This window comes from Aethalodelphis obliquidens, unplaced genomic scaffold (genome assembly GCF_003676395.1).
Source record: "Aethalodelphis obliquidens isolate GAN/ISIS:26980383/991018 unplaced genomic scaffold, ASM367639v1 scaffold9, whole genome shotgun sequence".
Classification (NCBI taxonomy): Eukaryota; Metazoa; Chordata; class Mammalia; order Artiodactyla; family Delphinidae; genus Aethalodelphis; species Aethalodelphis obliquidens.
Genome location: NW_020837953.1, coordinates 12,529,859 through 12,546,362, shown reverse-complemented (window position 1 = coordinate 12,546,362; position 16,504 = coordinate 12,529,859). Strand labels below are relative to the sequence as shown.

Sequence of the window (16,504 nt, the reverse complement as noted above, 5' to 3'; positions counted from 1 at the left end):
CAGAGCCCAGATCTTTCCTTAGAGATACAGGGAGCATGGTTTTAAAACCCCAGAACTAGAGACACGTAAGATTCTTCTTGGCTTTCACATTCTATGACTCACATAAAAAAAATGACCTTGTGCCCTAATGTTATACACCTCTGATTCAACAAAATGGAAATGTGCTTCAGAGGACGTAACAAAATATGACCACACAGAGAGGTAGCAAGAAGGAATTTTGGCTGCAACAACACAAATTCTCCACCGGCCCCTAGTCCTATACGTACCTTAAATACAAAAATATTCCCTAAATCTATGACCAGAAGATAGATACTGAATGAACAACCAGAAGAGTGATAAGCATTTTAAAAGGAAACAGTATATTATAGATGCATGAAACAGGCTCTCAAACTAGTCTGGGGAACAGTGCATCAGGGAAAAATTCCATGAGGAAGTGATGTTCAAGTTGATAGTGAAAGCAGAATAGGAAGTAGTTAGGCAAAGGACCACAGAGAAATGACATTTCAGGTAGAGGGCCGGTGTGTATGCAAGTGAGGGAGAGAATCCATGGCTCACAGAAAAAAACTGTAGGAAGGCCAGTGTGGTTAGGGCATGGACAGCAGAGTAAGAGGGTGTGAGAGAAGCTGAAGAAGCAGGCAGAGGTCAGATTATGCAGGATCTTGCAGACCATGATAGAATTTGTTATTTTAGCTTAAACAGAGCCCAGGTGTTCAATGGGTCGTTTTCACAGATACTGAAATCACTCAACATGGTGGCAGCAATGTGGCGAAAAAGATAGTTATGAACCAAAGTCCTCCATGTTTGAGGGAAGTGTCCAAGAAGTGAGCAGATGACAGCAATAAGAAGTGGTAGTGGATTATACAGACTGATAGCATAAAGTTCAAAATATGTCTTTTTATATGATGTCTTTTTAAAAGGGAGGGGAAAGAATGATCTAAAAATAGAAATCTGTTAGCAAGAAGGATGCCATCTGGCAACCTAGCTGTGAGGTTATTCTGTCTCTTGTTCAGGTACCAGCGAATCAGTGAGGAAGTGAGGGGAAACACAAGGTTAGGAGGAGGTCTGGGACTTTCTGGCAGCCATGTAATGCTGACATAGTTGTGTGAGTAGAAGAGAGAGAGAGAGAGAGAGGGAGAGAGAGAGAGAGAGAGAGAGAGAGAGAGAGCGCCTGGAAGCTATTCACCTCACATCTTGTGCTCTTACGCTAAAGAAGCTGTTGTAACTTCCTGAGAGACCCAGATAGTTTGAACTAGGGCGCTCACAGCAAAGATAAGGAAGACATAGATTCTAAGGATATTGAGTTGTAGCCTTGATCATACCTGGTGACAGATAGTATATGGTGAGTGAATAAAAAGGAATTAAACAGGACAGGTTTCTGACATGGGCAACAGGCATGACAGTGATGCATTCACTGAACTGGAGAAACCCAGGTTTGGAACAGGTGTGTGGTAGTCTGGGTCAGCCTCTGCAGCTTGAGGTATAGCAGACACGTGTCTACTTGTTCTAGCAGAGGGAGAATCCAGCTAGATTCCCCACATCTCCTCTTCAGGCCCATGTTTGCCAAGAGCTGAGGTTTAGAGTGGAAGGATCACCTACATCAGTAGGGTAGGTTGGAAGCCCCTCAGCCAGATGCTGAGAGGATGTACCTGCCTTCAATTAATCTGGACTCTTTTTGGAGGGAATAGTAAAAACTATGCCAAGAGAGTGGTGACTTGTGAAGTGGCCTGCTGGAAGGGAGCCCAAACCACTAAGCTTTTTTAATTTAGAGTGTCTGATCAGAACAAGGTTTGGTGCAGATGGGGGTCCATAGAACTCTCCTGAGAGGTAGATTAGGGACTGATAATTGAGATTACTGACTTCCAACAATTACTCAATTTAAAACTCAGCCAAATGTAATTATTTTTCATACATTTGTTTGGTCATGTTGCCAGCTGCAACTCCATGATGTTTTACTTCAAAGGGGAAGAAAGAACAAAAGGAGAAGGAAGAGAAAGAATGGAAGGGGACTACCTTATTTTGAAGATATCATGCTGATGAGAAGTGTGCTGGCCTCTCTAGCCTCTTTTCTGTGGTATTACCTTCTGTTTCTTGTTTCCTGCCCACAAGGTCATCGGTTACCTCTAGCTCCTTCCTGAGATCCTGGCCTTTCCACACAAGGATTGTAGTGGAAGCTGTCAAGTTCTGTATCTTAAATTCTTCCAGAATTCCTTATACTTATCCACTATGCTCCTCTTCATCCTTACCTAGCTTTCTAGCTTTCTCTGATTATACTATGTTCTCTATCTTCACTTCAGCTTTATGATTTTGCATTTTTTGGGGGGGGAGGGTCTGACTCCCAGATTCTTAGTTTGGCTTAGATTTTGAAAATCTTTCAAGATATGGCTTTCAGAATCTTCCCTTTGCCACCAGACCATTCTCATTGTAACTCTGCTGATCTGGGAGCCAGTCTCACAAGAAGGGGTTGGAGTCCTGGTGGGAGTTCCTATTGCCCAGGGTCCACATCGTAGAGCCCCACCTAGCCAGGCCCTTCCCCAGAGACTGCTCCTTTTTCTAAATTTTGTCCTTTGCCATATGGTTCTCCCTCACTCATCATGTATTTGAACTAGCCATTTCATAAAACTTTACATATGATCCTTATGGACAAGATGGAGAAATGGGGGAAGGGACTACACTTTGTTTATCTCTAGATCTATCATGGCACGTGGTACCTAAGAGATTCTAAATTAAATTGAACTAAATTGAATTTAATTGAGTTGACTTGGAGACAAGTAAAGTCTTGTTCACTTAGGTGACTTACGCTACTGGGGTTAGTAGCAAAATCAAATTCAGGGATTGAAATAAAAATGCCAAACTAGGCATTCCACAGAAGTATCTGGTAATATACATGGATCTCTGTTCTTAGTCTCAGGTCTTATCCTGTTATAAACACTTGTATCCTTGCCTTAAACTAACTCTTAAAAAATATATTCTTTAAAAATTCTGAGTGATGTCACTAATGTTGCAGATAAGAGAATCCAAGTATCAAAATGATCACCTAGAACAAAGGACTAAAACCAATAAGTTTAAACTTAGGATAAATGTAAGAGGTCACAATTATACTTGTAAAATCTATTAGTATAGGCCAATGTGGTATCCTGTGAGACCAAAATAGGATATTAGTGGAAAACTGACAGAATTTGAATATAGTTCTGTAGTTTAGTTAATAGTAATGTACCAATGTTAATTTATTAGTTTTGACAAATGTTTCATGGTTATATATGATCTTTTAACTTTCTTTTTTTTAATTAGTTTTTATAGTATAGTTGCTTTACAATGTTGTGTTAGTTTCTACTGTACAGCAAAATGAATCAGCTATACATATACATATATCCCCTCTTTTTTGGATTTCCTTCCCATTTAGGTCACCACAGAGCACTGAGTAGAGTCCCCTATGATACACAGCAGCGGTCCCCAACCTTTTGGGCACCAGGGACCGGTTTTGTGGACGACAATTTTTCCACGGATGCGGGGTCGGGGGGTTGGGTGGGGGATGGTTCAGGCGGTAATGTGAGCGATGCGGAGCAGCAGATGAAGCTTTGCTCGCTCGCCTGCCACTCACCTCCTGCTGTGTGGCCCGGTTCCTAACAGGCAACAGTCCGGTACTTGTCCATGGCCCGGGGGTTGGGGAACTCTGCTCTACAGTATGTTCTCATTAGTCATCAATTTTGTACATAGTATCAATAGTGTATATATGTCAATCCCAAACTCCCAATGCATCCCACGCCCTTCTTTCCCCCCTGGTATCCATACACTTGTTCTCTATGTCTGTGTCTCTATTTCTGCTTTGCAAATAAGATCATCTATACCATTTTTCTAGATTCCACATATATGCGTTAATATACAGTATTTGTTTTTCTCTTTCTGACTAACTTCACTCTGTATGACAGTCTCTAGGTCCATCCACATCTCTACAAATGGCCCAATTTCATTCCTTTTAATGGCTAATATTCCATTGTATATATGTACCACATCTTCTTTATCCACTCCTCTGTTGATAGACATTTAGGTTGCTTCCATGTCCTGGCTATTGTAAATAGCGCTGCAGTGAACACTGGGGTGCATGTGTCTTTTTGAATTATGTTTTTCTCAGGGTATATGTCCAGTAGTGGGATTGCTGGGTCACATGGTACTTCTATTTTCAGTTTTTTAAGGAACCTCCATACTGTTCTCCATAGTGGCTGTATCAATTAACATTCTCACCAATAGCGTAAGAGGGTTCCCTTTCCTCCACACCATTTCCAGCACTGTTTGTAGACTTTTTGATGATGACTATTCTAACTGGGGTGGGGTGATATTTCATTGTAGTTTTGACTTGCATTTCTCTAATAATTAGTGATGTTGAGCATCTTTTCATGTGTTTGCTGGCCATCTGTATATCTTCTTTGGAGAAATGTCTATTTAGGTCTTCTGCCCACTTTTTGATTGGGTTGTTTGTTTTTTTGATATTGAGCTGCTAACAGTAGAGAAAACTGGGTGAAGTATATGTTGGAACTCTCTATATGTATTACCTTTTCAACTTTTCTAAAAATCTAAAATTATTCCAAAATAAAAATTTATTTTAAAAAAGACTATCCAAGAAATAAAAAATAAGTTTTATTTAAAGAACAATAACAAAAATTTACTACATGAAGGCCTCATTGTTTAAAAAAGCAAATGTAAATTCTGGCTACATTTCTAGCGATCTAGGATCCAGAGCAAGAGAGGCAATGGTTCTATTCTGCTGTGGCATGCTTAGATCACCTGCAGAGTTTTACATTCAGTTCTGGTATTTTAAGAAGGAAATTAACAACCTAGATCATGTCTAGAGAACAACAAAGAAGGTACAGAGTTTAGAAACCATGGAATATGAAGAAATGTAGAATTACGAGGGAGGAGAGGAGGAAGAACGGGATTAGGTTGGTGAAGGGAAGATTCATGAGGGGGCTGTGGCCACTGTCTTGCTATCTTTGCAGGCCTGTCCAGGGGCTAGAGGAGCAAGTACATGCAGGGTGGGCCCAGAGGGTGGTGGTAGAACCAAAGAGAGGAGGTTACAAGGAGACAGCTCCTTCTGGGGATGGTATGACTTATTTGTCATCGGGATAGAGCTCAGGCTGCCTCAAGAGGTATGTGAATAGTGGTTGAAAAGTCATATTTCTCGAATGTTGAGAAGATGCTGTTCTATACAGTTTAGGTCCTTGCCCATAGGAAATGCCTAACATATTTGTTAAATTTGAGTGTGACCCCTATAGTCTTTGCCAACTCTGAAATTGTGTGAAATGTTAAGATCAAAGAGACAAGCTTTTCTGGGTATTTCTATGACATTATCATCACTATACGTGTGTCTTGGTAGTAAAGTTTTCCTCCTAGTGCTCTTGTCCTGTGAAATATCTCTGCCTGAGAAAAGGAAAGCCAACTGGACAGACAGGCAGGAGTTAACCTGACTTCTAGATCAGCTGCCATCCGCAGAGGCAGCCTGGAGATGGAAGGGTTAAGTGCCACAATGATCATGTTCCCTCCTGCTTGGTTCCTCACTGCCCTCAGGATACAGTCCAAATTCTTGAGTTTGGCATTCAAAGCCCTCCTGATGCAGCTTCCACCTACCTCTCATTCTTTCCCAATCACCATTCCTCTTGTTCTTGTTCTGCTGACCCTGTGCTCTTGTCATTTGGAACCACACTAAATAGTCAGGGCTCACCAAGTGTCTCAGCCTCTGTATTCATGCTTTGATTCTCAATTCAAGATGCCTCTTTCTTTAATGCTTCATTTCCTCCCTTGTGCCTTTCCTCTGCCTCCTACTTCTATTACATCAAGTTTCTTACCATCATTGCTATTATTAGCCTTTATGTCTGTGACATCCAGTACATGGAGTATTTCTTAGGGGCAGGGTGTGTTTTGTATTCATCTTTCTGTCTCCAGCACCCAATATAGAGCCTGACAGGTAGAAGGTGTTTACTAGATATTTGTAGTATTGAGGAATGGCTTTGGAAGAATTTAGTAAATAACTGTATATGTGAACAGAATACGTCCTTATCCAGGATTGATTTAGACTCCATTCTTTGGGGTCCACAAAGGCGTGGCTTCAAATCCCAGCTACATGATACAGACAAATTATTTAATCTCACTGAATCTCAGCTTTTAAAAATGCAAATGGGAGAAGACAATACTTATAGCCCAGAGCTTAAATGCTTCCTTCTAAGTGAAGGCTTCTCCCCAAAATGTATTTCCTTTCCTGATTTAATTTCTCCAATACTGTCTGTCTCTTTCTACTAGAATGTAAGCTCCATGAAGGCATGTATTTATGCCTGTTTTTACTGCTGTATCCCCAGAGCTTAGACAAGCTGGTTACATGTTAGGCATTCAATTATAGTACTAACCATATAATAGGGGTGTTGTGAGGACTGAGTGAAAGGATGCATATAAAAGTCATAGCACTGGGTCTGGCACATGCTAAGCACTCAATAACTACCATTGTTATAAACTAAAGGGCAGATTGAAAGGCAACATTACAACAAGCTAATGAGTGACTTAGAACATACAAAAGGATGTCATCAACATTTGAACCATAATTTACGTTGAAGTTGGAAGGGATGTTTGAAATAATCTGGTCTGACTTTCTAAGGCCCATAGAGAAATGTTTTTCCCAAGGTCATAGAGCTAGCCAGTGGTAGAGCCCAGACAATATTATTCTCATATAAATGATTTTCTAGTGATTCCCTAAAATACACTATCAGACTATTTTCTGTTAGACACTTCCTTTTGGCAAGTATCCCTAAGTATGGGAATCACTCTCTCCATCTAATACTTTCAAAACACACACACACACGAGTTATGGTTCCTCTAGTCCAATGACATTTGAAAATAATGCAATATTTCACTATGTCTGACAGTACAAGGGCTATATGATTTAAAAACTCATGTGAGTCAGTTAAAATCTAATTCTGGCTATGCTGGAATGAGAGTATTGATAAATGCTATCCCCAAAAAACAAATATAAAGCTGGACAAATTTGAAACAAACAACCATTTCAGTGTTTTGGAAACTGACCAAATTGACAACAATCTCAAAACTATTATGTTTTAAAACCTGCTGAACTTCAGGTAATAAGAATGGGAATATATGATGTTCTGTCCTGGATTGGTTCCATCTTCCCCCAGGCTTGGTGAATGCTAGGACAGGCCAGGCTGTGAGGGTTGGCAGCTTCTCTGTCATGGTCGAAGGGACTCAGTTAATTTGGAGAAGTAGGCAGTGCCCAGACACAGCAGCATTGTCTGTGGGCAAGTGAGAAGGGCCCACAGTTGCATAGCTGGGACAAGAATATGCTGGCTGAGACTGGGTGCAGGCTCATCAGAGACCTGAGAAGAAGCCTAAAGTAGCAACACACACATGAACAACCTTGAGGCTTCACATATGCACACAGGGAACACAACACAAAAGGGAAAGTAAAAGCCAGGTCAGACTTGAAAACTGCCCGAACTTTGTGCTCCCCATACCCACACACAAATCCACTGTCAGAGGATGGAAGCCTTACAGACTCAGAGTGGATGAGCACAAACTCAGTCCAATCATAGCTGACCTACACAGACACAGGGTTGACTCCCTGACAATTTAGCCCTGAAAACAGGAAAAAAAAAGAAAAACTGAGTAGAGGCATTGGAGAAAGGTGCCAAGATAGTTCATGGGTAAAAGGTTAGTCTTTTCAACAAATGGTGCTGCAACAATTGGATATCTATATGCAAAAAAAGTGAACTTAAGGCCCTTACCTCATGCCATATATAAAAAAATTACTTCTGAATGGATCATGGATTTAAATGTCAGTGGAAATTTATAAAAATTTTAGAAGAAAACATAGGAGAAAATCTTTGTGGCCTTCAGATGGGCAGCTTTTAGATAAGACTCCAAAAGCATGATCCCTAAGAGAAAAAACTGATAAGCTGGACTTCAAAATTAAAAACTTCTATTCCTCAAAAGTCATGGTTAAGAGAATGAAAAGGTATAGATTAAGGTATAGGTATAAGGTATAGATTAAAGGTATAGATTAGGGGGGGATTTTGCAAAGCATGAATCTGACAAAGGACTTGCATTCAGAATAAAGAACTCTCAAAACTCATTATAAGAACACAACCCAATTTTTAAATAAATGGATAAAAGGTTTAAACTAACGCTTCAGCAGAGAAGATATATGAATGGCAAATAAGCACATTATAAGATAATCAACATAACTAGTTACTAGGGCAGCACAAAATAAAACCACAATGAGATTTCACTACATACCCACTAAAATAGCTGTAATGAAAAATATAGGTAATTCCAAGTGTTAGCAAGCACATGGAGAAACTACAACCCTCTCTCCTACCTTGTTGGTAGGAATGCAAAATGGCACTAACTTGGAATGCAGCTTGGCACGTTTTTTGGTTTTTGTTTTTTTTAAGTTGAATGTGAACTTATAGGACCCAATGATTACATTCCCTGAAATCTACCCAAGAGAGATGTGATCACATGTCTACTCAAAGATATGCACATGAATGTTCATAATAGCATTATTCATAATAGCCCCAAACTGGAAACAATCCAAATGTCCATCAGCTGGAGAACAGAAAAAGAAAGTGTGGTATATGTTTTCAATGGAATACTATTCAGCACTAAAAATGAATGGACTGCTGATGGATGCTACAACATGAATGAACCACAAAGATGTAATGCTGTGTGAAAGGTGCTAAATGCAAAAGACGACTAAATAGTGCATGATTCCACCTACAGGAAACGTTCAGAAATGGCACACTCACAGGGTCGGGGAACAGACGAACAGTTGCCTAGGGCTGGGAGTGGGAGTGGGGATTTACAAGGGAACTTCTGGGGATGATGAAATGTTCTAAAATTAGATTGCGGTGATAGCTGTAAAACTCTATACACTTACTAAAAATCAGAGAATTGTACCCTTACAATGGGTTAATGTTATAGTATGTAAATTATACCTCAATAAAGGTGTTAAAACAACAAGAAAATAAAGATCTTTCCTATGATGTATTTAACTTAAATGCCAGAGTGTGGCTTTGATGTATGCACAAAGGGATTTTGTTTGCTGGTGTTAGAGAGGGCCACTGGTAAGTAACCAAATAAAATGCCATTTTGGATGATATAATTAGTAGCAATAGCAGCTATGCCCATGGTGATTAATAGTTCCAGCACTAGAAATTCAAAATCTTGCTTCCTGCCTGCTCTCTCTAAGAATTGTCTGTTGACATGTTTAGCCTTCCTACTTGTAATTATCCTCCCTCCAAATTGGAGTAGGGATTAACTAATTATAGTGGTGGCTTCAGTCACAAGCCATATCAAACGCCCTGGTAACCAAGAACTGTCCTGTCTGCAAGAGTACGCCAGAAGGCCTTAATGTCTCTGGTATCTGCTTCGAGACCCAGATCAGGGGGATGGAGCCAACCCACAGAGCTCCCCTCATCTGGTTTAGCCAGCAGAGGTACACCCTGCACTTCCACTAACTTTACTTTCTTAAGATGTAGCTTTGGATAAGGTATAATCCCTTTCTCAAAATCTACTACTGATTTTAGTAGGTCCAATGTGGAAAGGAGCAATGAGTCCATCAAAGTGCCAGGGCACAGCATTAGAAGCCATGGGTTTAAATATTGGCCTAGTCCTGAACTAGCCATGTAGCTTTAGCCAAGTAACTTATTAGCCTTAGATTATTTATCCCCAAACTGGGATAATTCTGCCTACCCCACAAAGCTGTTGTGAGAAACAAGTAAGACAGTACATATAAAGTGCCTGACCTAGTGTCTGTGTGTTGAATCTGAATAAAGGATACAGCTGTAATTCTTTAATATGACAATCAAGGTTTTTCAGAGTTTGGTCCTAATCTTCCTGTCTATCCTTATCTTCCAGTAGGAAGGTTCCCTATTCCAATCAAACCAGACTTCTGACCAACTATCATCATGCAGTGACTCAGGCTGTTTCTTGCTCTCTGGGCTACCTTCTCGCCAACTCTGTATTCAGTAATCCTACCCATCTTTCAAGACTCGGCGTAAAGCCCATCTTCTCCATGGTGTTTAGTCTGACCATAAATTCTTTAAACAACTCATGGGATCCTTAATTATATACTTTAAAAAACATAATATATATTTTTTAAATGTCTTATTTCCTCTGGTATGGAATACATTTCTGGAAGTACACCATGACTTGTATACTCCATTATATATCCCTACAGTACCCCTCACAGGGTCTGAAGTAGGACAGCGGTCTCAAATTATTTTATTCTAACTGAGGAATTCCTCAAAGAATAATTTAAAAACCCCTATCAACTTCAACTTTCTCATTTTATAGATGAAAAACTTGTCCCCAGAAAAGGGAAGTAACATTCAAGGTCATATGAGTAGTTTGGTATTAGAGCTGGACACATAATTCAAGCTTCTTATGGCAGAGACTTCAGGATGTCCTTCAATATTAATTCACCTCCATATCTATAGGACTACTAATTTTTAGCTAGAAACATGGTCACCCAGAATGAAGACTTCATTTCTCACCCTTCTTTTAGTTAAGTGTGGATATGAGTTCTATCTAATGGGATAAACGTGAAAGTGCCACAACACTGTATCTTCTCCCTTCTCCGCCTACTTTCTTAATCTTGCTGCCTGGAACATGGATGTGACAGAATTCCACATTTGACATTGAGTTTGAGAGCCACATCCCAGGGATGGCAGGGCTGAAAGCTGGAAGAACTTGACTCCGTAAGAGTTTCAAGGAGCAGAGCCACACTATCAGCTCTGGATTGCCTACATCTAGATTTATATATGGAAGAGAAATAAACTTCTATCTCATTTAATGAGCTGTTATTTTAGGTATGTATTTTGTATATTAGTTATTGGAAGCTTAACTTATCCTATTATTCCTCCTATCAGCTTTCTGATGCTCTTAGCTCTTCACATTGTCTCTAGATATATTTTAATTCATTCTTTCATTCATTCAATAATTTACTCCATAGCCATTCAATGTACACCTACATTCTGCCTGGCATAAATCTAAGAGAGGGCTGCAGTGGACACAAGAATGAAATGAACAGATCCCACACTTAAAAAGTCACAAGTATTGAATGAAACTCTTTCTCTCTTAATTTATATCATAAGTCATATGTCTGGCAAACATTCGTCTCAGGATTTCTCCACCAGTCCCATCTGAAATAATCTACTGTTTCCAGTAATACATTGTTGATCAGACCATGTGTGACTAATATGTTCTATTTGGCTCTCTACAACCACTCTCTGCCCTTCTCCATCATTTTCTTTGTTCAGGGAAACTTATCTGTATGGATTACTTCAGTGGGCTCTCTTGCCCTCTGATTTCCAATTGGGTTGGCCAGTAGGAACCCCTAGCAGTAGATCAGAGGGAAGTAAGAAAATGAGCTCTATGTATTTATTTTTCTCAGCTCCCTCCCTGTGGGATCATCTCAGGCTAACATTTTTCCTCAACTGAAGGTCACTGTTCCACTCAAGATGGCCCACTGCATGACTCTCTACTATTGGGTTCTGTTAACCATTTCATCCCTTCACACCCTTTGAGCTGTTACTAGCCCCAGGGAACTGCACTATACCCCATGGTTTCTGTACACAGTGCCCGCACCTTGTAAACAGCCCATTTATTAAGCTCTCCTCAAATTATCCTAATGTGAGGCTGCCATCTGTTTCCTACTAGCATGCTGACTAATATACCATGTGTCCCAATTCTCAGTTCAAAAGCTATAGGCACCAGATATACATGGCACCCATCAGAAGCACTGTTAGGAAGAGGATTAGAGTAGAGGGAAGATATTCTTTACTAGCAACTGAAGTATTTCTGACCGCAGAGAACAAAACCTATGCATCCAATGTGAAGGAAACTTTTAGATCCTGGGATGGGCAGGGAGAAAAAGAGGAAAAGACAGTAGGAAAGTGTGGTAGGCAGAACAATGCACCCCTTCTCCCAAAATGTCCAAGTCCTAATCCTTGGAACCTGTGAATATATTACCTTACATGAGAAAAGGGACTTTACAGATGTGATTTAGTTAAAGATCTTGAGATGGATATATTATCCTGGATTATCTGTGTGAGCTCAATGTAATCACAAGTGTTCTTATAAGTGAAAGAAGAGGGCAGGAGATTCAGCATCAGAGTGGTGCAGCATGAGAAAGACTTGATAAGTCAATGTTGACTTTGAAGACTGAAAGGGAACCACAAGCCAAGGAATGCAAGCAGCCTCTAGAAATTGGGAGAGGTAGTGGAATGAATTCTCCCCTAGAGCCTCCAGAAGGAACACAGACCTGTTGATATCTAGATTTTAGCCCAAAGAGGCCAATTTCAGACTTTTCCTGAACTGTAAGATAATAAATTTGTGTTGTTTCGAGCCACCAAGTTCATGGCAATTTGTTATGTCAGCAATAGGAAACTAATATAGAATTTAAGACTGAAATCTCCAGACCCAGAAAACTAAACCTGAGGAAGGAAGAAGGGTTGGGGAACTAATAGATGGCAGAGATAGAACACACTGTGGACAGCACAACCATACTGCACACCACCTGCTAACCTATACTGCAGTCAAGTTAAATTCACTAAAAAGCAAATTTATTCTTCATCTCGTAAGCTTAGACTCATAAAATGCTTTCACACCTTTTGTAACACCCAGTAGAGCCTTCTTTTTATCTCACGGTTCTGGGGATTCACCAGAACTTTTGTATTTTGTTAGAGAGCTTTATCAGCTTCATTCAGAAGGACACGCATCTGCCTTATCCTATTCTTCGACTTCCTGGTGGCCATAGTAGCAAAATATTACACACAAAAAACAATGATTTTTTTTAAATTTCCAGAGCATATAGTCTACAAAGCACCAATATCTATTATTTGCATTCTATAAAAACCAGTGCTAAGCTCCTCCCCCAGCTTTCCCGTTTCTGAATGGGCCTTACCACACTCTGACCCAGCTGCTCCCGGAAGAAGTAATCCATGTTTCTCTTTTGCAGGCTGTCAAGGTAATGCTGAAAGCGAGTGTACGTATATGGGTAGCAGTAAGCAAACTGGTAAATATCTTCTTCTCGGTCAAAACAAAATGCAAAGGACATCACGTAATTCTTCCTATGGTCCGGGCAGCGGTAGTAGTAAACATTTTTAGGTGGCAGTCTTTGCCTGAAAGATACAAAGAAATTTGGGCATATCAGACAGTTGTTCAAGCTTCAAAATGTAATCAGTAGGAATAAATGCCCAAGATTGAAACTGTAACATCAAGAAACCTAGGTGGTGGCCAGGGACAACAACATATACCAATCTATGATCAAAAGAGGTTGGACACTCCCTCTTGCAAGAGGACTGGAATCACAACGGACTGCTGAAAAATCATTGACAGGAAGACACTGAAACTCACCAAAAAAGATACCCCACATCCAAAGACAAAGGAGAAGCCGCAATGAGATGGTAGGAGGGGAGCAATCACAATAAAATCAAATCCCATAACTGCTGGGTGGGTGACTCACAAACTGGGAGAACACTTATACCACAGAAGTCCACCCACTGGAGTGAAGGTTCTGAGCGCCATGTCAGGCTTCCCAACCTGGGGGTCTGGCAACGGGAGGAAGAATTTCTAGTGAATCAGACTTTGAAGCTAGTGGGATTTGACTGCAGGACTTCGACAGGCCTGGGAAAAACAGAAACTCCACTCTTGGAGGGCACACCACAAAGTAGTGTGCACATCAGGACCCAGGGGAAGGAGCAGTAACCTCACAGGAGACTGAACCAGACCTACCTGCTAGTGTTGGAGGGTCTCCTACAGAGGTGGGGTGTGGCTGTGGCACAACGTGAGGACAAGGACACCAGCAGCAGAAGTTCTGGGAAGCACTCCTTGGCGTGAGCCCTCCCAGAGACTGCCATTAGCCTGTAGGCTCGAGTGTTGGGTCGCCTCAGGGCAAACAACCAACAGGGAGGGAACCCAGACCCGCCCATCAGCAGACAAGCGGATTAAAGTTTTACTGAGCTCTGCCAACCAGAGCAACATTCCCTTCAACCCACCACCAGTCTCTCCCATCAGGAAACCTGCACAAGCCTCTTAGATAGCCTTATCCACCAGAGGGCGGAGAGCACAAGCAAGAATAACTACAATCCTGCAGCCTATGGAACAAAAAACACATTCACAAAAAGATAGACAAGATGAAAAGGCACAGGGCTATGCACCAGATGAAGGAACAAGATAAAACCCCAGAAAAACAACTAAATGAAGTGGAGACAGGCAACCTTCCAGAAAAAGAATTCAGAATAATCATAATGAACATGCTCCAGGACCTCGGCAAAAGAATGGAGGCAAAGATCGAGAAGATGCAAGAAATGTTTAACAAAGAACTAGAAGAATTAAAGAACAAACACCCAGAAGAATTAAAGAACAAACAAACAGAGATGAACAATACAATAACTGAAATGAAAACTACACTAGAAGGAATCAATAGCAGAATAACTGAGCCAGAAGAACAGATAAGTGACCTGGAAGACAGAATGGTGGAATTCACTGCTGCAGAACAGAATAAAGAAGAAAAGAATGAAAAGAAATGAAGACAGACTAAGAGACCTCTGGGACAAAATTAAATGCAACAACATTCACATTATAGGGGTCCCAGAAGGAGAAGAGAGAGAGAAAAAACCCGAGAAAATATGTGAAGAGATTATAGTGGAAAACTTCTCTAACATGGGAAAGGAAATAGCCACCCAAGTCCAGGAAGCACAGAGAGTCCCAGGCAGGATAAACCCAAGGAGAAACATGCCGAGACACACAGTAATCAAACTGGCAAAAATTAAAGACAAAGAAAAATTATTGAAAGCAACAAGGGAAAAATGACAAATAACATACAAGGGAAATCCCATAAGGTTAACAGCTGATTTCTCAGCAGAAACTCTACAAGCCTGAAGGGAGTGGCATGATATATTTAAAGTGATGAAAAGGAAGAACCTACAACCAACATTACTCTACCCAGCAAGGATCTCATTCAGATCCGATAAAGAAATCAAAAGCTTTACAGACAAGCAAAAGCTAAGAGAATTCAGCGCCACCAAACCAGCCCTATAATAAATGCTAAAGGAACTTCTCTAAGTGGGAAACACAAGAGAAGAAAAGGTCCTGCAAAAACAAACCCATAACAAAGAAAAACAAACCCATAACAAAGAAACCCATAACATAAGAAAATGGTAATAGGAACATACATAGTGATAATTACCTTAAAGGTGAATGGATGAAATGTTCCAACCAAAAGACACAGGCTCACTGAATGGATACAAAAACAGGACCCATATATATGCTGTCTACAAGAGACCCACTTCAGACTTAGGGACACATACAGCCTGAAAGTGAGGGGATGGAAAAAGATATTCCATGAAAATGGAAATCAAAAGGACGCTGGAGTAGCAATACTCATATCAGATAAAATAGACTTTAAAAGAAAGAATGTTACAAGAGACAAGGAAGGACACTACATAATGATCAAGGGATCAATCCAAGAAGAAGATATAACAATTATAAATATATATGCACCCAAGATAGGAGCACCTCAACACATAAGGCAACTGCTAACGGCTGTAAAACAGGAAATTGACAGTAACACAAAAATAGTGGGGGACTTTAACACCTCACTTACACCAATGGACAGATCATCCAAACAGAAAATTAATAAGGAAACACAAGCTTTAAATGACACAATAGACCAGATAGATTTAATTGATATTTATAGGACATTCCATCCAAAAACAGCAGATTACACTTTCTTCCCAAGTGCACACAGAACATTCTCCAGGATAGATCACATCCTGGGTCACAAATCAAGCCTCAGTAAATTGAAGCAAATTCAAATCATATCAAGCATATTTTCTGACCACAATGCTATGAGATTAGAAATGAATTACAGGGCAGAAAACATAAAAAAAACACAAACACATAGAGGCTAAACAATATGTTATTAAATAACCAAGAGATCACTAAAGAAAACAAAGAGGAAATCAAAAAATACCTAGAGACAAATTACAATGAAAAGATAACGATCCAAAACCTATTGGATGCAGCAAAAGCAGTTCTAAGAGGGAAGTTTATAGCAATACAAGCCTAACTCAAGAAACAAGAAAAATATCAAATAAAAAATCTAACCTTACACCTAAAGGAACTAGAGAAAGAAGAACAAACAAAACCCAAACTTAGCAGAAGGAAAGAAATCATAAAGATCAGACAGAAATAAATGAAATAGAAACAAAGAAAACAATAGCAAAGATCAATAAAACTAAAAGCTGGTTCTTTGAGAAGATAAACAAAATTGATAAACCATTAGCCAGACTCATCAAGAAAAACAGGGAGGGGACTCAAATTAATAAAATTAGAAATGAAAAAGGAGAAGTTACAACCGACACTGCAGAAATACAAAGCATCCTAAGAGACTACTAGAAGCAACTCTATGCTAATAAAATGGACAACCTGGAAGAAATGGACA

General features: G+C 40.1%; 1 protein-coding gene across 2 annotated transcripts in view; it reads right to left on the bottom strand.

Annotated features, from left to right (window-relative positions):
- The window catches only part of AGBL4 (AGBL carboxypeptidase 4), a 1,265,610-nt gene that overhangs the window by 520,923 nt on the left and 728,183 nt on the right, over window positions 1-16,504 (bottom strand). For both annotated transcript variants that reach the window (XM_027108602.1, XM_027108603.1), the window contains exon 4: window positions 12,962-13,178. In XM_027108602.1, coding sequence (XP_026964403.1) covers window positions 12,962-13,178 — 217 coding nt within the window. The remainder of the gene's footprint in view (window positions 1-12,961; window positions 13,179-16,504) is intronic.